This window comes from Ascaphus truei, chromosome 7 (genome assembly GCF_040206685.1).
Source record: "Ascaphus truei isolate aAscTru1 chromosome 7, aAscTru1.hap1, whole genome shotgun sequence".
In the NCBI taxonomy this organism is placed as follows: domain Eukaryota; kingdom Metazoa; phylum Chordata; class Amphibia; order Anura; family Ascaphidae; genus Ascaphus; species Ascaphus truei.
The window spans coordinates 52,564,011-52,587,937 of NC_134489.1; the positions used below are offsets into that span (position 1 = coordinate 52,564,011).

At 44.9% G+C, this 23,927-nt stretch overlaps 1 protein-coding gene across 2 annotated transcripts; it reads left to right on the top strand.

Moving 5' to 3' along the window:
• Positions 1-23,881, top strand: LOC142499284 (ferroportin-like). Of its 2 annotated transcripts, XR_012802645.1 has the most exons (9): positions 1-307; positions 1,585-1,652; positions 2,017-2,176; positions 2,376-2,491; positions 3,274-3,400; positions 6,195-6,437; positions 7,185-7,850; positions 8,601-9,176; positions 23,684-23,881. XR_012802645.1 is itself a non-coding variant. In XM_075608414.1 (8 exons), exons 1-8 carry the CDS (start codon positions 262-264, stop codon positions 8,927-8,929), a joined length of 1,755 nt encoding a protein of 584 aa, XP_075464529.1. In that variant the 5' UTR covers positions 1-261; the 3' UTR covers positions 8,930-10,000. The 2 variants fall into 2 exon arrangements, 1 of the variants encoding a protein (XP_075464529.1); XM_075608414.1 differs by lacking the exon at positions 23,684-23,881 and having other exon boundaries at positions 8,601-10,000.
• Positions 23,882-23,927: the final 46 nt, after the last annotated feature.

Consider the following 23,927-nt stretch of genomic DNA (forward strand, 5'->3'; position numbering starts at 1 on the left):
TACATCAATAGGAAAGGTAACCTGAATGAATACAACAACAGCATCGTCAGTTGCCGTACTCATATGTTGAGTACTAATCATGGAAGAGTTGTCAGATCTTTCACGGTTGATTCAGTGTCATCCTCACTACAAGACTTTCAGGTTGTTTGATTTCAGCGAAGGAGAATAATACGTTTCTAGTGTATCAAGTATCAGTGCTGGCAATACTATTTTGGTGATCAAATAGCCTGTGCATGGAGAATAAGAGCTACAGACAGCTACATGATGAATAGAACAAGTGATCAAAAGCACAGTGAGGGGTGCAGTGGTGAGTATGTGAAATGTTAAGGGGCTAATAATTTAAAGTGGGATGTGGGATACTGTGTTAATGTTTTAGCATAGCATATGAACTTGTACATAATATTACAGGTAGCTACTGTACGTTGTGATGCTGTTTTATATGTTCCTCTCAAACCTTGATGTTTACATTGTAAACTCTGCAGGGCAAGGAGACACAGCTCTTGCCAGGGTGGTTTTCCATCTTTCCTGTGCAACAGGGTCCCAAAAATTGGGCGACCCCAAGACTGCCAAATCTGTTTATCCTGGTTTCATGCATCTGCCCCTCTAACTGATCACTGTAATTGAGTCATTTTGGTCCTATGTGGCACAAACTTTTCAACACATGAAACATACTGTACCACTGTCATTAGAATATTTGGAGTCAGTTTGGAATTGACCTGTCATTGGCAGTGTGTGGGACTGATCAACTAACCCATTCAACAATCTCCCTACTCAACTTTATATAGTGCACGTTATGCATTGCATTGACCCTGGCATGTTATTTAACAGTAGCACGATTGAAAACAATGGTAAGGATATAACACGTGTTATTAAACATGTTTTTCGCATTGACCGGTGGTAATAACTTTTGTTACATCTGTAGTAGTCTTGGTAATGGTGAAATGCAAAGAAGAGAAGGTCTGATCATGGACAAACAAACATACTCAAAATTCTTAAGTTGATTCAACCAGAGCTGCAGTTATCAGGACTGATCTACAAATACATGTTTAGCAACTCAGTATGATCACCTTATTTATGTATTGCCATTTACTGTAACTCACAACATACAGCATTCTGATAATATATATTTAAAATTAAGATATCAAAGAATGGTCGCTTATCCACATAATTAATAGGAGTCCATTGATTGGGGTTGTTACAGTCAGAGAATATAAAACAAGGATAATGCATAAAAAAAGCAAATCCCCTATATTCATATTAATATTCCTAGGAATAATACATAAATAAGCTGTGGAGTGTGTGTATTATATCAAGGATTCTCAAACGTTTCTATACTGCAGAACACCTTAATGTGTCAACTTCAATGTTAATAATCATATGGAGAACACACACACACACACACACACACACACACACACACACACACACACACACACACACACACACACACACACACACACACACACACACACACACACACACACACACACACACACACCTTTATATCATGTCAGTGTGTCACAAACTATAATCTCTAGTCATTATGGGTTTGTTTAATATTTGTATTTTTCTTTTCTTTTGCAGGATCCATTATCAATTATTTGACATCAGCAAAGTTTCTTCTTTACCTCACCCATGCGCTCTCCACCTGGGTAAGTGGGATATATTATCCTCAATTGGCAAATTAAATATTGATCATTTACTCCTCAGCAAGACGAAATGCAAGATGACATATAAATAATCGTAATAGAATACATTTAGTCCCTTGAGACAAGTGAAGTGACAAAACCACATTCCTTCACTATTATAAACATACTGTAGTATACTGCATACATTTACTCGCACACATGGGGACCTTTCTACTGGTGACACGACACAGAGAATATGTTGCTAGTCCCTACTGCAGTAGATTTGAAACCTGGGTGTGAATGGCTACACGAGACAATGACGTGAATGGCTTATTTCCATCTTTTAACATAATGTTCTCTGCATCTGCACTCTCATTCCTTTTTAAAGGGAGATCATATGTGGAATTTTGCAGTATCCATCTTTCTGGTTGAACTTTATGGCTACAGCTTACTGCTGACCGCAGTCTATGGGCTGGTGCTTTCTGGGTCTGTCCTCCTGCTTGGAGCCATCATTGGAGACTGGGTGGACAGGAACCCAAGACTTAAAGGTAACTAACATTAGCACTGGGTTTAGGATGGTAATTTACTTTGATGTGCAATGTAATCTACTTATTTATTTTTTGTTACACAATCTTTATTGTTTTTTTGAGGGAAATTGGGTACAAAAATAAAAAGGGGTAAGGATGGGATAGATGGAAGGGTACAAGCAACACATTCTAATTTACAATCCCTTTTCACCTATACCAGCGGCACGGTCATCTTTGATTGTACAGAATGTCTCTGTTATCCTCTGTGGGATCATCCTGATGATGATTTTCATGAATAAAGCGCAGCTTATGGCAGCTCAGAACAGCTGGCTCTTGGTGAGTGTGCAAATTGTTCTTATTTGCTTCAAAATTAAGTCAGCATTACACTCCTTCCCATACTGAATACAATATTCTGCACTATAAAAGAGCACTGAATATCCATATAAACACGTTACACTTTTCAACTCCTGTGTTGAATATGATTAAACACATAATCATAATATTTGTTTCCGTATATTCCGATGACAGTGTATGCTGTGCTGAACGTAGAGTCACAATGAGTTAGCGTACAATCTAATTTTGGTGTATAAGGCACGCAGAGATAAAGTGATTTGCCCAAGTTTACAATGAGGGGTGATACTGAGATTTGAAACAGGTTTGCCTGCTCTAAAGACTGTGGTCTTACCATTGAGATACTCCTTCAGTCTGTATGTAAGCTACATATAGTATAAGCCTTTAAAACGTCTTCTTTATTGAGACTCCAAAACATTATTGGGATCAACTACCCAACCCAAACTACAGCTTCTGAATCCTACCTAACTAATTCCCACTAGCCTATTCTGGACTAAAGACACCAGTACTGTGTGAAAAGACATCAGCTATTTAATAGTGTAGCTGGAGTGCTGCAATGGTTAAACTTATCTGGTCACAACAACACACTGTTACACTAAACTGTATTTATTACATCTATAAAGAATGGGTTCTTCTTTAAAACAATCTTTAAGGGTGTTGGTTGTATGCCTCCAATTATAGTATATTTATTATTATGCATATGATAGAAGGATATGTAATGCATTATGGGTTTCATTGTTTAACATGTTTGCTGTATTATTCCAAAGACATCTTGCTACATTTTAGTGATCATAATAGCAAGCATTGCAAATCTGGGGAGCACTGCTACAGGTATCACTATTGAGAGAGACTGGATCGTGGTAGTAGCAGGTGGTGATAAATGCACACTGGCAGGTAAGATATGAGACAAATACAGTAGAGCAAAAACTGCCCTTGAACTGGTTATTAACCCATTCGTGTATTGCTCTTTAAGAGACAAGAGTGAGAGCTAAAATCCAAAAGTAAAACCAAAACCAATTAAGTTACAGCTAGACCAAAACCCAGCATTTCTTTTAGAACCAAAACCAAAATACAAGTGAAGGTTTCCACCCTTATTACATATGCCATAACATGTGCATTGATTAGCAGTTTTCTTGTGCTATCTCCATAACTGAAGGGATTAATCAATGGCACGTGTTGACATTGCATTGTTAAACATGTGTTGGCATCTATTAGCATGGGACGTGTTGCACACCAACGACTTAAAGGAAGTGACCCATTTGTTTTTTTTTAGATGTTATTATTCTCATTAGAAAAACACTGGGATTCCAGGTGACTTACATTGTAATTATATCCTGGTTCAAGTAACAACTTAGTTCACAGCTACTAATGTCCTTTATCTCCTGGCATCCAAGCACCAAAATGTTGATTGTTTGTAAGGTTTATGTGTTTAAACATGTGTTCAGTTCATGCATTATCACTGCTTTGGAAAACAAATTATTTACTATTCAACTCAGCAACGTTTGTGGTGCACTTAAATAGACCCTGTACAGACACTTTGCCAGTTAAAGATGCACATTGTGGAATCTCAGTTTCATTATTTAGAGGCACAAAGGTTTATGGCTACATTACTAATAGAACAATACCCTGGGATACATTATATTTACTATATCTGAGCAGTGAGGCCACTCAGGGTTTGCTGTCCAGTCTGAAAACTACCATATGCTTGACAAAAGAAACAGACAGCCCTGGATGAAGTGTGATGTAATCAGGTTATGAAATACAACAGCTTTTCTATTCACAAGCTCAAAGTTCAACTCTTCTTCTTCACAAAATTATAGTTTCACTTTAATTAGACAGATAAATGTATTTTAAAAATCCTCTCTTATTTATTTTTTCACCATACTCTAAATATTTTATTAGCATTTCTAAAATGAGGTACAGAGTTTTGTCACTTAGTTTAAGAGGCTTAATGGTTTTTTTCCTAAATGAGTCACAGTACAACTGTTTTAATGCATCTCAACCACTGCCAGAGTATAAGTATTAGTCACCTAATGCTGTCTTCCAATAGTGCTTTTTAAATGTGCAATTGAACGTGTACAGATTTATTTTTTAAATATTGTCAAAAGAAATCATTCTGAGTCCCAGGGTTATTTTATATATAAATATATATATATATATATATATATATATATATATATATATATATATTTTTTTTTTGTGGGAGAAAAGGAAGACCCCGCATCCACAAGATAAATAATTGTGACTAAATACCGACTCTAAAGTTTCATCAATATGCAGTGATAAGTCGGTGGTGCTATAATGGCAAATAAATACGGTGAGAGAAGGAAAGGGCCCCAAACAAAAGCACTTTGATGGTTGTCACAGAACAAAGGTTAAAAAAAGCACAGAAAATATAAAATTGGGCATGGATCCCCTGTAAGTAGCAAGACTTGACAAATCCTCCAGCAGTTAAATCCCAATAGGAACAAAACCAATATCAAAATTGACAACGATTGCACTCTAAAGTACCTGACAAGGTTGACAGAATGAAACAGACAACAGGCCAAACTGTGGTGGCTATGGCTAAGTGGTCAAATCACATGCCACCACAGTTTGGCCTGTTGTCTGTTTCATTCTGTCAACCTTTGTTCTGTGACAACCATCAAATAAAGATTATGTGAATTTGTACTTCATAGGCATACTAGAGTGCTTTTGTTTGGGGCCCTTTCCTTCTCTCACTATATATATATATATATATATATATATATATATATATATATATATATATATATTATATATTATATATATATATATATGAACAACAAGAAAAGTAAGCGCCCGTTGCCCGGCGCTTTCTTTTCTTGTTGTTCGCAGATTTCTGGGAGATATGGACCCTTGGTTTGGTTGATATATATATATATATATATATATATATATATATATATATATATATATATATATATTTTTTTTTTTACAATATTTTTTTTTTTTTTTCATCCTATTTTTTATTTTTTATTTTTATTTTTATATACACATATGTGTTCAATTTTTGCATTTTTTTAATATCAATCTTTAAAGTATTGTAGTACCATCCAGGAGGGTTTCTATTTGTGCAACAGTAGAACCTCACACAAGTGCCCATTCACAGCTATTATATTGTTTCATTGGTAGCATTTTTTTTAGCAGCTTTTTAACCATTTGCACATTCAGCAATTAATCACTATCACATTGTGTGTAAGTCACTTTATTAGTGTGAGTCAATCAGCCATTTTTATTGATATATTAGCCACTGCCAAATCCATATTGTTCATTCAAATATAATACATCTATTTTTGTATGTAAGTGTTAGATACACCTAAGGAGCGCAGTCTTTTTCTTTTTTGTATATATTTCTTTATTGTAAATATATATATATATACTGAGTTAAGTTATGGTGAGTAAAAAAAGTGACAAAAACCCTCCACAGGAAAGCAAATATGCAAATATAGCTGTATGCTCATCTGCATGTCTTAGGCAGGTCTGCAACCCCGCCTTTCCCCATTATCACCCAGCATACAGCATATATATATATATATATATATATATTTACAATAAAGAAAATCTGCATTTGATACTACTGTAATTTATTTTTGACTGTGTGCTAACCCTTCTTTGCTTTTGATACCTGAACAAATACAAAATCTGTTGTGTACCTACCTGTGTACAGGTATGAATGCCACAATTCGAAGGATAGACCAAGTAACCAATATTTTGGCACCAATGGCAGTTGGGCAGATAATGACGTTTGGCTCACTGGTGATTGGCTGTGGATTTGTTGTGGGTTGGAACTTGACTTCAGTCTGTGTGGAATACCTGCTGCTAAGGAAAGTGTATGAGAAGATACCAGAATTGGCCAACAAGAGTAGACGAAAAGAAGAACAGGAGATGAAACAACTAAATGTGCATGGAGGTAATCCAAGTACTGTGCAGATAAATCACTTTAAATATAGAAAAACAGCTATCATGTCCTTAGTACAGTACCTAACAACGACCTACATGAGAACTGGTCTGTGAAATATTGTTACCTACTGTACAAATGTGCCAGGCTACATTAATAATCCAGAAAACAATATATTCCATTACAATGCAGAATATCACAGAATTTCCATAGGGTTCAATGGCAGTGTTGGTGCACAATATTACAACATATCCCACCATTTCCCATCAAAAGGGAACAATGAAGCCAGCTACATTTGTTGTTAATCATGTTTTAAATGCAAAGAGATGTAAAATTATAATTACAGATTAAAATATTAGAAAGGGTCAAATAAAAGTATTTGAATTAGTGACTTGGGAATGCCCAAAGATTTTAAAAAGTTAACCGTAAAAATAAAAATGAATTTGAACACATTTAAGGTACAATTGTAATATTGCCCTCAGAACAGGGAATAACCAGTCCATTAATGCCCACCCTAGTTAATGCTCCCTTAGCCATGGGCAGTAACAGCCAGCAAATGTCCCTTTATTGGGGAATATTACTAAATTATAACATGGAAGTAGGTTTGTGATAGGATTTGAGATGTTCTAGTATTCATTGATCAGAACAAGAAACTATGGGTTTTCCTTTAGGACATTTGAGAGCGATCCATAATGCTTTATTTAATTATGTTTCTGTTAATGAATATAAAACATGTTAAAGTTGCATTTCTTTCAACAGATAATGAACACAACACACCAAATGAAGTTGAAAATTTGGTTACTGACAATGCATCAACAATTTGTAGGCCTCAGAAAGAAGACAAGAACACCTGTTTTTCCCAGATTGCAAAACCTTTCCACACATTCCGGGATGGATGGATCCTGTATTACAAGCAGCCTTTTTTCCTTGCTGGTATGGGCCTTTCATTCCTCTACATGACCGTTTTAGGCTTTGATTCTATTACAGTTGGATATGCTTACACGCAAGGTCTGACCAGCTCTGTACTCAGTATCTTAATTGGAGTATCAGCCATTGCAGGCATTCTAGGAACGATGGCTTTCACATGGCTACAGAGAAAATGTGGTCTGATACAGACGGGCTTTATCTCTGGGATTGCCCAAATTTCTAGCCTGGTGTTTTGCGTGGTTTCTGTTTTCATGCCGGGAAGTTCTATGGATTTGTCAGTTTCCCCATATTTCAACATCAACAGCACACATAACCTGGATGGAAATTCATTTTTCACAGTTGCTCCTCATGTATGGTCCACAGCTAACTTTACCAGTGACATTGAAAACTCTGTTAATAAATCTACTACAGTCAACACAGCCATTGAGTTCAGTTCCAACACAGTGCCTTTAACTTCAGTTATACTGCTGTTCACAGGAATCATTGCAGCTAGAGCTGGTGAGTATATTTGTAAGAGATGCGTTTATGCATTTTGTGGGTGGAAAATGAACATTGTAATTATTTCATTTGTTTCTCTGCCCTTCCTCTGGGTTATCTATTCTCTTGGTGTATTATTCAGTCTTAATTGGATGATTGAACACGAACCTTAAATGACTAACTTCTATCAATGTGATTGTCTATTCTGGGAATCTTATACTGTATAAGATAATATTGCTATTGACTCGTTACTCATGTAATAGGACTGTACTGTATCTTGTTTATCTGACTTCCAAGTTTTCTGTAATGCAGGAAATTTCTTATCGCACAATTGGTACTGGCATAAAATGTATTTCTTTTCATCTAACTGCACAAATATATCTTATGTTACTGCTCTCTCTCTACTCTCCATCGTGCATGATCATGGTTGCCTCTGTATATTAGAGTGCTCCCTATTGGAGCTACTGTCTATGCTCAAAAGACCTCATATTAAAGACAGAAAAGTAAATTTTTATTAGTTGCCAGGGAGTTCCTAACTTATAAAGACGATTTAGTCTGACCATAATTACACAGATGAGAGAGATTTGGGAGGGAAACCTTCCACTGATTTGAATTGGGATGATAGAACTTTTATAATGGAAAAAGCACAAAATGCCACTGTTTTCAACTAAGAATCAGAGTCTGCCTAAAGAAATAAGAAGTAACCTTCCTATAAGAATGATTACCTCTGTAGCATATAACAGCAAATTAAATCAAATGTTTTCCCTATAGGTCTTTGGTCCTTTGATTTAACAGTGACGCAGCTGATTCAAGAAAATGTGAATGAGTCAGAGCGAGGGATTGTAAATGGTGTTCAGGACTCGATGAATTGCCTTCTGGACTTACTCCATTTTTTCATGGTTATCATGGCGCCCAATCCAGAAGCCTTTGGACTACTTGTGCTTATCTCAGTCTCATTTGTTGTTATGGGTCACATCATGTATTACCGTTATGCCTACAAAACTCTCGGAAAGAAGCTCTATACTTGCTGCCAAGTGTCTTCAAGAAGACCTCTTCCAGTGACTTCTAATTCCCAAGAAGTTATTTCTGCCAATACTTAAAGGGGTTTTTTAAATGATTTTTACCTTCCAGGACTGGATACCTTTGAACTATGCTTAACAAATCAACTGTCCTGTATACAGCACAGGAAAAGCCATACAGATTGGCGTTTAGTAGTCCTACGACTCATTGTGAATATAACTGACGCTCATTCTGATGTAGAAGAAGATGAACAAACTAATATTAAAAGAGATGTGAAAATATCTGTTATTATTCAAAATGAATGGACAATGTTTGGAATGTTAACAGGTATGAATCCGACAATGTGAAGAACAGATTAAGAAACAAACCATATCATCAACTTCATGATACAACACAGAGTAGTAAAACTACAATGCAAACTAATCTTAAGATGATAACAAAAGAATATGGTGTAGCCTCAAAAGCTCATGTGCAACCTACATTTAATACTGCTAACTAAAATAAGACAAGATTGTTTTATAAATAATTGCATTTTGAAATGAATGCAGATATAATGTGGGGTAATGGGTCTTTAATACAATAATGCAGCATGTTGCCAAAAAACAATTTTTTACTTAGAGCAGTGGTTTTTCACACTATCCTCGGGCAACCCCCCAATCAGTAGATTTGAGGAGTAATTGGACTAGAAACAAACACCTTGATGCACTTATTTTACATCTGAATGGAATATTGGTTGGTTATCTACATAACATGGTCTGGTTGGGTTCCCCAAGGACAGGGTTGAAAAACATTGTTTTAGAGGTTCAAAAAGTATGCAATGTATTAATAAATAAAGAAGAGTGCAGTAATAGTTTCCACTCCTTGAATGTGTGTATCTAATGGTATGTTAATTTGATAACAAATAGCACTCTATGTAGGTGGGAGGAATAGCCCTATGAGTAAAGACACTGAGTCAATAAACAACCATACTGAGTTTGAATCAGGGGAACCGGGTTCAGATTCCCGGTGTCAGCGCCTTGTGAGCTTGGGCAAGTCACTTTATCTCAATGTACCTCAGACAACGAAAACATAGATTGTAAGCTCATCTGGGCAGGGACTGTGTCTGTAAAAATTCCTATGTGCTGCGTACCGTGCGCTAGACAAGGGGTGGGCAAACTGGGAGGCGCGGCTCACTTACCTGGCTTCAGTCCATGCATCTCCATGACAACACGCAGTGACATTTGATGCTGCATTAGAGGTAAAGGGAGGGCTTGACACAGGGGAAGAGCAGGCAGTGGGGGCACAGCGCAGGAAGTTTGCACACCCCTGCACTATACTGTAATTGTGAAGCGCTTGAGCCCCATAGGAAGAAAGACGCTATATGAAATAAAGTTATTATTTATTATTACTCTGCTAATAAAAAGCCTGCCATTGATTTGAGGCTCAGCAATGTATTACCATATATTTGGTTGATGATATGAAAACGGTGCAGTATATTCAAACTTATAGAGTGTTTCTGCAGATATATTAATAGTATACCTTTTGTTACATAGTGCTGCAGTGTACACAGGACGATATCTAGTATTTGATGTCTGAGGAAAAGAGAGCAGAAGAAACAACTTGCCGAAGGTCACAAGTAGCTGGCTTTGGGATTTAAATTGGTAATTCTGCTCCATAAGCAACATCTCTACTTTAAGAATGTAACCCCCTGTGTGATGCAAGCAACATAATCACACTGCCCTCTGTGAGGTTCCTCTCCAGTGTGCCATTGGCCATGTGATTTATGATGGACATATGATCAGCTAATAACTAAAACTGGGGAAGAGGCAGGACTGAGGAGAGAGGAGCCTTTAAGAGTGGTTGACAGACATGTGGAGTTAGATCTGCATGCTCGTGGATAACTCCAAGCTCGATCAAGTGTGACCCAGGGGCCAGTCTGTGTCCTGCTAAGAGAGAGCTGCCATTGACTGGAGAGAGAGCAGTACAGCGTACTGAGAGGCCCAGCAGATAACCGCCGGGAAGCCTCCTGGAGCAATAAGCACTGGAGGGGACCTTCAATGGTTGCAGTTAAAGTGTTTTGTGAAGTACATGTAGCCGTGACCCCTGGTTAGCCCCGAAAGAGCGGGAGATTGCATGTGTAGGGTTTTGCAAAAGCCCGCGAAGGAGGGGGAGCACAGTTGGCGGGAGAGAGTAGATCCTTGACCCAGCAGCCCCGCGGGGAGCGTCATGGAGAGGAGGGGATAAAGGGAGGTGGTTGCACGCACGTGAGTTAGAGCACGTGGGAGAGGAGAGGAGACGGAGTGTTGGAGTAGGGGAGGTTCAGCTGCCCCGGCTTATGCCGTGTGCCCCAGGCCCAGTTTAGCCCTGAGTCACCATATGGACGAGCGGAGTCAGGGATCACCGTAGATAGGTTCCTGTTCCCTACCATCTGTGTAATTGTATCAGGACAATCCTATTTGGCGTGCAGTCGGGGATCATACCCCGCAAGGTGTTACTAGTGTCCGGATGGGATCGCCCTGGACCAGAGAGAGAGAGAGAGAGAGAGAGAGAACGGGAGGAAGGCTTCGATTGCGGAGACCCTTTGTGAAGATCTTTGCAGATCCGAGTACTGGAGTGCTCGGCAGGTATTTCAGCAAGGGCCCCAACGGTACCATTCACAAATCCAAGACATAGTGGCTGCGCAGTCACCCATACACACATAGAGACTGTGAAGTAACGGGACAGTGTTGTTTGGGGAATTGGACACGGGCGGGAATCACCCGGTGGCGGGTTCGGGGATTGTGGCATCCGCCATGGCGCATGAGTGTGGTAGCGTCCGCCGAGGCACGAGTCTGTGTTAAGCCCGCCGTGGCTTGTTATGTTGGGTGGATTCGGGGGATGCCATTGTGTGTACATATATCTGATCTTGGCCTAAGAGTAAAGGAAGTTGATTACGGTAATTGGCTGTGTGTCAGTACTTATTGCTTAGACGTCCTGCGAAGACTCACTCCCCCACTGGCGGGAGCTGTCGCAAGTGGAGGCGCTGCACCCGTGATAATAGTGGCTTATACCCCAGGCTCTCCGTGGCAGAGACTCAGACCCTGCGAGCCTACAGGTGACACAGCACAGAGTAGCAGCTTGCTAGTGATAGGAAGCAGGGCTACATTTGAAGGCGCTGCTGAGATCTTAGACCTGGGGTGCCCCTCGAAGATAAATAGTTGCTACCATGGCCCTTCCTACCCGTCACGAGATACACGATTGGGCCCGCCAAGTCCGCACACCTACCCGTCGTGCCATAGCGCTGGCCCGAGTGCCCATGGCCTTGCCCTTAGAGACTTTACAGACCGCTTTACGACAACTCCTCGGCTTTGCCAAAGCACGCTTGGTAGATGTAATTGTAGACCGCAACTTGAATTGGAATACCTTGCTTGTAAACTGTTGGCGCAACCTGTTAGCGCTCGAGCCAGCCGTTCCACAATGTCTGGCCCTGCCTGACGCCCCGCCGGGCGGTAGTCTCTTTGTCTACCCTCTCTGGGACACCCCCGTACGTCCACTAGACAAAGACGACCCCACTCTTCCTTTTGCTTGTTATGCCGAGAGCGATGCCGGTAGTTGCCTATCCACCTCCAGTTACCCAGGGTCCAGCGCCTTTGCCGAGGCCGAAGCGCGTAGTAATATGCTGCGGAAACTAACGGACAAAATAGACCAGTTATATGCCCCCCCTATTCTGCCGCCACTAGTTGAAGCGCTTACAATAGCCACTCATGCCCAGAACTACCGGAAGCTAAAAGCCTTCTCGGGAACCCTCCCCGTACCCACCGGTGAAGACGGGGTAGAAATCTGGAAGGAACATACAAGGGGCGTAATGGAGGAATGGTCGTGCACCGATGTGGTGAAACGGCAGAGACTTATGGAATGCCTGCGGCCCCCGGCGGCCACTCTGATCGGCATACACCGCGAACAGTACCCTGATTTAACCTCTCGCTTAATGATTGAGTTCCTGGTAGAAGCATATAGCACGAAAGAAAATGATGGGGCTTTATGGGCTAAATACTATGCCGTAAATCAAAAAGAAGGGGAAGAGCTGTCTGCCTATATCCACCTAGTGCAAATGTCTCTGGGACCGTTATTGCATCATAAACATGTACTACCTTCTCAGATGGATGAGTATCTACGTAAGCAGTACCTCCACGGATCTAGCCCTGTCCACCCCATAGCCAGTATGATCCGTGATCACCTCACGAGGGGCCCTCCCCCTTCGTTCATTCAGCTCCTGCAGCAGGTGAAAGAGCACGAGACGCATTTGATGTTGCACTCCCCTCCAAAGCCGAAAAGCAGCAGCAGTGCTAAACCCAAAGGGGACGTGGACAAGAAGGAAGACCCCCCAGACAAGCAGGGCCCAGGAAAAACCCCTTATGCTGGCCGGTCATCGCCCCTCCTTGATCGACGCGGGGTCCATCGAGATATGTCGTGCTACAAATGTGGAAGAAGGGGGCATATATCCTATGACTGTCACCTGGGAGACTCTAGATGCCGAAGCCCTTCCCCCAAGAAATTCCCGCCTCAAGCTATGGTGTGCGGGGTGTATGTGGCAGATAGCGTTCGGGCCGTGATGCCCGCGGAAGGATACGCAGCAGGGGACGACAATAACCGGGTAGGACCGGTAGTGTTAATCCGGGTGCTCGTGGACGGGAATCTACTCCTCCGCGCTACTAGACACGGGATCCCAGGTCACCATCATCTATCGGGGATTCTATGATCGGCATCTTCAAAAACGGCCGCTGCGGCCGGCTGAACACATCAAAGTGCGTGGGTTAATCAATGACGACTACCCTATCGACGGCCTAGTGACTGTGGATCTAGAAATACAGCAACTCAACACGGGAAAAACTCACCCCATGAAGGTGGACTCCTTGGTGTGTCCAGAACCCCGGGATACCCCCAGGTATCCCATCATACTCGGCACCAATGCTGACATTGTGCAAGCAGTCATCCGGGCCTATCTACAGGAGAATAAGGAGCTCCCCATGTCCAGTCTACAGCTGCAATTGGTTCAAGCAGATCCAGCCCCACCCCCTTCGTCTCCCGAAGACTATGGACTGCTATTCTGCGGAAGGAGAGGCCTGACCCGCTTATTCCCAGGAGAAACGCAAAGCGTTCCTGCATGGTGTGCCTATGCCGAGCGGCTCGGCGAAGACCAACAGTTCTCGCTAGAAAGTACCCCTGAAGAGGATGTACGTCGAGGGTATCGGCTCATACCTGAATTTCGCCATTGGCGGGGGCCCATTCCTCATTGGATTGATGTGATGGTACAGAACCTGTCACCCTTCCCCCTGGCCATCGACGTGGGTCAGCGAATAGGGTGGATATATCCTGTCAGTTCGGTGGACGAAGCCGTACAAGTGAATGCGAACCGGGTGGAGAGGACCGGTACGGCTCTAAACTTTGACTTTGGTTCGTCCGCCTTGCCAGACGCCTGGAAGAGACGGTTGCAGGTGCAGCTAGAGCAGAGGCGATCCTTGTTCTCTACGGGGAGATGGATGTGGGGTGTAGCCGCAATGCCCAACACACCATTCGAATGACAGATGAGAAGCCGTTCCGGGAGCATTCTCGGCGACTCGCTCCCCGAGACGTGGAGGATGTGAGGGCCGCTATAAATGAAATGGAAGCCGCCGGGATTGTCAAGGAGTCCCGCAGTCCCTACGCCTCGCCCATAGTAGTTGTAAGAAAGAAAAATGGAACAGTGAGACTATGTGTGGATTATCGGACGCTGAACAATCGGACGGTGCTGGACCAGTATAATCTCCCCCGCATAGAAGAAATTCTGGACACTTTACATGGGAGCCATTGGTTCAGCGTACTGGACCTGCGGTCCGGGTATTACCAGGTCCCCATGAGCCCCGAGGATCAGGAGAAGACCGCTTTCGTCTGCCCCCCTTGGGTTTTATCAATTCACCCGTATGCCCCAAGGCATATGCGGAGCACCCGCTACCTTCCAACGACTAATGGAGAAGACGCTGGGGGACCTCAACCCCCGAGAATGCCTGGTGTACCTAGATGATACCATAGTCTTTGGGAAAACCCTGGAAGAGCATGAGAGTCATCTTCTGAAGGTCCTGGATAGATTGTCGCAGGAGGGTCTCAAACTCTCCCTGGACAAATGCCGATTCTGCCAAACCTCTGTGACGTACGTAGGACACATTGTATCCGGAGAGGGGATTGCCACTGATCCCGCCAAGATAGAAGCTGTTGTTAACTCGCCCCGCCCAGAGAATGTGGGAGAGTTGTGCTAATTCCTGGAATTTTGTGGCTATTATCGCAGATTTGTGGAGGGGTACTCTCGCAGGGCCAAAGCCCTCAACAGCCTACTCAGAATCTACCCCGTGGAGACGAACCAGAGATCCAATCCTGCCCGACTACCGTTTGGAGATAAATGGACTCCCGAGTGCGAACAGGCATTCCACGACCTAAAACAGAGCCTGACAGCGGCCCCCGTTCTGGCCTATGTCAACCCCGACCAGCCCTACATTCTACATGTGGACGCCAGTCTGAGTGGCCTAGGCGCCGTGTTGCACCAGAAATATCCTGAGGGGTTGCGACCCGTTGCATATATCTGCCGCAGTCTCACCACTAGCGAACAGAATTATCCGGTACACAAGCTCGAGTTTTTGGCGCTGAAGTGGACCATTGTGGACAAACTGCGAAATTGTCTCGGTGAAACTCGCCACCCATCCGAGATGATGCCTACCTCAGTCAACTCCGCTATTATGCTTCTGGAAAGATGGGGCATCTTCGGGCGCGCTGCCCCTCCCTACGGAAAACGGCGTCTCGACCGGCCACGTCCTTGCTGTGTACTCCCCAGGACGGCAGAGCCGTGGCCCAGCCTTCGACGAGTAATCGGATCGGACCAGCTGCCATCGTCCGAGTAGTGATTGAAGGCATCTATGCTTCTGCCTTGATGGATACGGGGTCTCAGGTGACCATAGTGTATCGGCCCTTCTACGATCAACACTTACATCTGCTGACTCTTTACGGGTTGAGTCACGAAGATTACCCCATCGATGGAGTGGTGAAGGTACATCTGGACATTCCCCAGCTGAACACCGGTAAGCACCACCCCATGGAAGTGGAAGCCTTAGTGTGTCCAGAACCACAAGACCACCCCAGTGCCCCGGTAATCATGGGTACCAACACCGACATTGTGCAATTTGTGATCCGCATGTACTTACAAGAAGCGGGCGAAGCCCCGTTGTTGGCTCTCACTAGGTGTCCAGCACTACAAGAGGCTTACGGTAAAATCGCGACTGAAGAGGAGCATGGAATGCTGTACAGTCAAGAGTGGGGCGTGACCCAGATCCCTCCCGGGGAAGGGAGAATGATGATCGTGGCCTGCCACTACCCGGATAGACGTCCGGAGGTTGAGCTATTCTCATTGGAGAGCATGACACGGGATGATCAGCGGCTTGGCTACGAAATATTAGCTTCAGTGAAGAAATGGCCGAGGAAAATTCCGAATAGAAGCTGGGTATATGTGCAGAACATCTCTCCGTACCCCATGTGCATTGATCGTCGGCAGCCTCTGGGTAGAATCTATCCCGTGATACCTGAAAAGAAGGCCGTAGAGGAACGGCCGGTGGCCACCACCCATGCAGTAACTCTCCTGTTGGCATTTGACTTTGGAGATTCGCCGCTAACGGAGGACTGGAGAAAAAGACTGCAGACCAAGCTAAGAGAACGATGAGAGGTGTTCTCCACGAGTGATATGGATGTGGGGTGCAGTCGCAGCGCCCACCACACCATTTGGATGAACGACACCGCCCCGTTCCGGGAGCGTTCCCGCCGCATGGCTCCCTGAGCCGTGGAAGAGGTGCGGAGATTACTAGCCGAAATGGAGAAAGCTGGTATCGTTCAAGGATCACGCAGTCCGTACGCCTCTCCCATCGTGGTGGTCCGCAAAAAGAATGGGACGGTACGTCTATGCGTAGACTATAGGACACTGAACAATCGTACAGTACCTGATCAGTATACCCTCCCACGCATTGAGGACCTTCTGAACGCCTTGACGGGAAGTAAATGGTTCAGTGTACTAGATTTGAGGTCGGGATACTATCAAGTGCCCATAGGATCTGGAAGACCAGGAGAGAACAGCCTTCATCTGTCCGCTAGGGTTCTACCAGTTCACCCGCATGCCACAAGGGATCTGCGGGGCCCCTGCCACCTTTCAGAGGTTAATGGAACAGACCCTGGGAGACATGAACCCGCAAGAATGCTTAGTGTACTTGGATGACATTATAGTGTTCGGGAAAACGTTGGAGGAGCACGAGGAGCGGCTAATGAAGGTGTTGGATCGACTTCAGACCTCCAGAAGGAGGGACTCAAACTGTCCCTGGATAAATGTCAATTTTGCCGCACGTCCGTGACTTATGTGGGCCACATTGTATCAGCTGAAGGGATATCCACCGACCCAGGAAAGATAGAGGCTGTAGTGAATTGGCCCAGGCCCAGTTACGTCCAAGAACTCCGATCCTTCCTGGGGTACTGTGGCTACTACCGGCGCTTCGTGGAGGGCTACTCAAGCAAAGCTAAGCTCCTGAATAACCTTTTACAGATCTATCCTGAGGATACGGGCAGGAATACCATCACGGCGCAAACGCCCTTTGGAGAGAAATGGACCCCTGCTTGTGAGCAAGCGTTCTTGAAACTGAAAGCCAGTCTAACGCAGGCCCCAGTACTGGCCTATGCCGATCCTGACCGTGAATACGTGCTACACGTGGATGCCAGTTTTAGTGGACTGGGAGCAGTGTTGCACCAGAAACATGACACAGGGCTCCGCCCCGTGGCGTATGCGAGTCGAAGCTTGACCCCAAGTGAACAGAACTATCCTGTCCACAAGCTGGAGTTCCTAGCCCTCAAATGGGCAGTAGTAGACAAGTTACACGATTACTTGTATGGGGTACAGTTTGAAGTCCGGACAGACAATAATCCAATGACGTACATTAACACGTCCGCCAAATTAGATGCGACAGGTCATTGGTGGTTGGCGGCACTGGCCAACTACCGTTTCAACCTCAAGTATAAACCAGGGCCCACCAACGTAGGGGCCGATGCTTTGTCATGAAGACCGGGGCTCCAGCCTGTCCTGGATGAGGAGGTGTGGGAAGAAATTCTGGGGCCTGGTATACGTGCTCTATGCTCCATAGCCGCAGTAGTCGATGACCAGGTCGCATTCTTGGAGCTAAGAGTAGCCGACTCATTAGGTTGTCAATCCCGTGCTGTCCCTCGGGCCTACCGAGGCTTGGAGGGAATGAACCTCACGGAAGACAAAATTATCTCCTGGAACGAGCTAGTGCAGCATCAAATTCAAGACCCAGGGGTAGAATTAGCTCGCCAAGCCCTGCAGCAAGGAAACCCCTCTATTCTTAAGCAAGCCCCCAGAGAATTGGTGAAACTCTTGTTGAACGAGTTCGGGAAATTCGAACTGGACAATTGCCTCCTGTATCGGGTCATACCCTACCATAATCATCCCAACCGGCGACAGCTATTCCTGCCCAAGATTCTGCGGAATATGGTCCTCAGGGCCCTACACTATGATCATGGCCATCTGGGTGTCGACAAAACATTCGGGTTACTTCGGGACCGATTCTACTGGCCGAAGATGAGAGAATCCGTCGAATTGCATTGCAGACAGTGTACCCGCTGCATACAGAGGAAGACTCTCCCAACTCGGGCTGCCCCATGGCACATTTGAAAAGCTCCGGCCCCATGGATTTGGTGTGCATGGACTTCTTATGCATCGAGCCAGATTCCCGGGGCATCGGTAATGTACTGTCGCGGCCAAGTTTATTCGAGCATTTGCCCGGTCTCGGCCGCGACAGTAACCGGGTGCGCGCCGGGGTGTCCCGGGCGCGTGCCGAAGCCTCGGAGGAGCGGCCCTCCGATTGGGGCTTCCCCCTCTCCTCTCCGGGTCCGCCGGGTCCCCCGGAACCCCCCACCGCCGTCCCCCACATCGCGGGACACCAGGGCTCCCTCGGGGAGCCCCGGGCACGCAAAGCAGGGGGCGCAGGCACCCGATGACGCGTGACCGCGCATCGGTGACGCGCGGCACGCCGAGGGGATTCGGCTAGCAAGCCGGGACATCTCCCGGCTTGCGGAACTAGCCGCAGTCAAATTAAATGTGTTGCCACTGTACTAGTGATTACGGACCACTACACATGATATGCCCAAGCATTCCCCACCAAAGATCAACGAGCGGTGACTGTGGCTAGAGTATTATGGGAAAAATACTTCATTCATTATGGATTACCGAACCGGCTACATTTGGATCAAGGCCGAGATTTCGAGAGCACTCTCATTAGAGAACTGCTGAAGTTGCTAAATATAGCTAAGTCACGAACGACCCCGTACCACCCAGAAGGAGATGCTATGCCTGAACGGTTCAACCGCACGCTACTTGACATGCTGGGAACACTAACAGGCTCTCAGAAGACGGAGTAGAGCAAGCATGTGGAGACACTGGTGCATAAATATAACTGTACTCGCCACGAGTCTACCGGGTATACTCCATACTTCTTGATGGTTGGGAGGGAAGCTAGACTGCCCGTGGATGTGCGACTGCGGATATCTACCGATGGGGTATCCAACAGGACGCATTTCCGATATGTACAAAGACTACAAGACAGTCTACAGCAGGCCTATAAATTGGCGGAAAAGACGGCGGCGCAATTAAATGCAAGCAACAAAAGACGCTATGACCACAAGGTGAGGCATACAGAGATTCGCCCGGGGGATGCTGTTCTTCTTCATAATTTAGGCATTCCTGGAAAGCATAAATTGGCTGATCGGTGGAGAAATGGGGTGTATGAGGTAGAATCACAGATGCCTGGCCTCCCGGTGTACCGCATCAAGGATTCAGAAGGCCGGATAAAGGTATGGCATAGGAATCATCTGCTCCCCATACCTCAAGTAGGGGACAACGAATTGGAAGTGCCCACTGTTTCAATAGATGGAGAAGATGAAAATACAGAGGTTGGCCCGGAGACTGTAATAAATGCCACCTCTGAGAATCCTATGGAGGGAACCTCTCAAAGGGGCCTTCCGGGCGCGGGGGCATCTCCTGAAGGAGCTACGGGTAAAGAGCCCTTGGTCCAACGACAATGACGCTGACTCCAATGAGCCAGCCGCTAGATCCACAGAGCCCGTGCTTTGTGCCACAAAGAGACTTTTATCAAGCCCCTCAAGGGTAGAGTTGGAAATGCCAAATGGGAATTGCTATTCTCCAGAGGAGGTGGCTGAAGAACAAATTTGCAGAAGCCAAAGAGCTGGTCAACCTCCAATGAGGATGGCTTATGATCAATTTGGGGTACCCCATTATGAGGCTCAGCAGTGGGCTCGCCGCAGAGTACAGTCGGTAGTGATAATGTTCACTGAACTGTGCAATTTAATATAGAGCAATAAGTAAGATGTACTGTGTTGCGTTATTTTTGGTTATATAACATTCTGTGTATAGTTATGTAGGTGTAGCCCAAGCAGGGCCGTTGGATTCTGCAAGGGGGAGAATGTAAGGATGTGGTAGGAACCTCATATGTGTGTTCAGTTGGTGTTTGACTCTGTTCAGTGAGAGGCCTGTGGAGTGTCTGCAACAGTGTTGCAGTGTGTCAGAGCAGAGTGAGACAGGCAGTGGCTGATGCAATAGCTGTGTGTCTGTGCAGATTAAGGCAGAGAGGCTCCGTGGAGAAACTACAACTCCCATGAGCTCCTGGGCAGTCACCTGATGTGAAGAACCAATCAGAAGGTTAGGATGACGGGAGCAGGAAAGGGAAGCATGGGGGAGAGACCACGCTAGTCAGAGGAGATCTGGATGGAGCTGAAGGAGGTAGTGTGAGTGCAGGGGGTCCGTGACCCACCTGAATAGGCCAGCTGTCCCCTCAGGCCCATAGGAGCATCCCCTGAGTCACAGTAGGCTGCTGTACTGCAGGGACGCCCTGTAGTGGAAGTGATTGTCACCCTACTATACATTAGTTAGGGACAAAGCACAGAGTTGCGGCCGGTTGCAGTCATCTGGGACCAGACGGCTGGACACCGCGACATCTGGAGGTCAAGGGTCGGAGGCATCGGATCCTTTGTGAAGAGGTACCGGTCACCGCCGTGACAGGAAGGTATATTGTAACAACAAGTACACCTACACCGGTCATCAGGCGCTGATCCCGCCTTAGGCTAAACTCTTTAGGGACACTAGCGAGTGGCTAGAGGACTGAGCCTATACCACGTAAGACAATACAAGGACAATACTCTATAAGAGCGTGGCTGAGCCACTATTGTACAGGACAATATTCCCTAGAGGTGTGGCCGAGCCACTATAGTATAAGGAACGTAGCAGTTATAACGGTGTTAGGTATTGCTGCCAAGACTAGCATTATAGTATAAGAATATGTTATGTGTGATGTCATATAGAGTATAAGGTATGATTGCATAGTAAAACTTGGTTGCACGCACTGTGGGGGTATGTTTCTTGCCCAGGGGAATCTTGCATAACGGGGATCCTGGGTAAGAGGAGGCGCTGCACTAGAATAGTTACCCCAGGCTCCCAGATAGCGGAGGCTCAGATCTACTGGAGCCGCAGGTTGTGTACAGTGACCAGTAGTCCCTTTGGGAGGTGTCAGAAAAAGGGCTACAGATGTATTCTGGTGAAGATTGTCAGAGTAATATTGTGCTTTTGCGTGTCTTGTTTGCCGTGTGCACATGTTCCGCAGGCATCTTTAGTTATTAAGATCCTTGGTAGTGCCAGTTACTTTGTAGCTTTTCCACAAGGTATCCCTGAAATGGTACAGCGCGATCAGGTCAGTTATATTCCACTGAAGGTGGGCCCCCCACCGTACCCTTATTCTGCGTAGTGGAGCATGGGTATCACAGAGGTTTAAGAACTCAGATTGGAAATAGTCGAGCGCAGAATCGGGGTCTGGAATTAAGTCGATTCTGTACCAAGTGCAGTTGGTAAGGTCAGCCAGAAACGGGTGTGGGTTAAAGTTTCTAAATGTTCTAGTGAGGAGAACTTTAGGACTTGATTGCGGTGGTTTCATTTTCCTTACACAGTACACTATTGCATGGTCACTGAAAATGGCAGTAAAGATGCCAAAGGATTGGATTCTGCTGGGATTTGAGGAGAGAATCCAGTCTAGCAAAGAGTGGTTGTGAGATTTCAGGTTTGTCCATGTGGGTTGGGAAATTAGTTGCGTTAGGTTAAATGACTTCAGTTGTATCTGGATGTTGTGTTTTTTTGGGTCGTGCCAATTATAGTTGAAATCCCCAAGAACTAGCAGCTCACTCTTCTCATTCAGAGAGGAAATGGAGACAAGAAAGTGGGTGAAATCAGTCGGGGACTGTAGAGGGGCGGTAGATGCCAGCAATCAGGACAGGCTTAAAAAAGGCGAGGAAGATTTTGCTAACTAGGATTCGAAAGAGGGTGGGCTTTGGGGGGCAATTTAACAGTGTAAATTGTAAGGTTTCTGCAATATAAAATAACACCCCTCCTCCTCTCTTTGACCTATCTCTCCTAGAAATGGAGTAACCCTGAATGGCAATATTTGCATTGAAGGTTTTAGGGGTTAGCCATGTTTCTGTGAGAACGATGGCTTTGGGTTTATGAATAAGGCACCATGCCCTTAGTTCATCCAGTTCGGGCAGCAGGCTCCGTATATTTATATGGGCGACAGATAGACCTTTTTTTTAATTTGAAGGGGGTATTCTCAGTTGCACAGGACAGAGCTGAAAAGGGAGGGCCTGGGCTAAGTTCAATATCACCTGCTAAAGAGAGGAACAGTATGAGTAGAAATTTGAGTAGTTGTTTGCAAGTTGTAAATTTGTGATGTTTGCCATTAGAATAAGCGGTGGTTGGCGTGCTGATTTTCAGAGTTCTCCACCAACATTCAGTAGATAGTGCAAGGTTTTTGAGTAATGAAGGGTGTATAATGATATTGGGTGTGGGCCAGGAGGGGGGGGATTGTAATGGATAGAGAGAGTAACATTTCCATGAGGCCACGAGAAAGCACAACGTTGAGGTACATAGCAGGTTCATTATCCCAGAGGTAGGCAATGTTGCATGAAGCTGTTGTGAGCCACGTGCATGTGCAGACTAAACAGCAGGGGTGTGCCTTTTTCTTGTCAAAATGTTTTGCTGCATTGCAATGCTAGGGTCTATTCAGGGTTTGTTGAGGAAGTAAGTTGGGAGATTATGTAAAGTACCAAATGTAACCTCATTCACCAAACTAATGCCCACCTTTAAACTTATAAAAGCATTTCATGGCAATATTATATGCCATTGTCCCTTGTGAGAAAATAAAGAATTATATTGTGTGTCATTATAAATGTCATTGTAAATATGTAAATGACCGTGATTATTTAAAATAATACCACACTAATTCTTCAAGGGAATATTGTTATTAATTACTGTTAGTTCACAGTATTCAGAATGCAAACATTTGCAACAAATAACATCAACATATACAAAATTAAAATAAACCAGACGTCGTCTTTTCTGTCTTGGATTGCTGGTTCGGCCAACGCACAGTCATCTTAATCCATGCTGGGGTTCCTGTGATGGTGTGTTTGAATATTTATGGTCTGTGTAGAGGCCTCCTGTGCTACCACAATGTTGTCTTCTGTTATCCCTTTTTAGGAGGACTAAATACTGTATTTCTTGGTTCTGTACTGACACCACATCCACCTCATAAGCAAGAATTAATGATTCAACTGATTGTGCAGCAGCTGGATGGGTAACAGTTGGAGAAGCCACAGCAGCAGCCAGAAGGGCCATATTTGGAGAGACCACAGAAGCAGCACAGAAGGAGAGGCTACTGGAGAAGCTGGGGGCCCACAGGCAGGGCTACTGGAGAAGAGGGGCCACAGTCAGGTCCACCAGAGCAGCCAAAGGAGCCACTGGACCTCAGGGCCATTGGAGCAGCTGGAGGGTCCAAAGTCAGAGCCACTGGAGCAATGGAATGGGCCACAGATGGAGGTGCCACAGCAGCACATGGAAGGCCAGGAGCAGGTGGAAGAACCACAGTTGGATCATCTACTTCAGAAAGGTAAAAAGGTGAGGATTAAATAAGCCTCACTCTTTGCTGC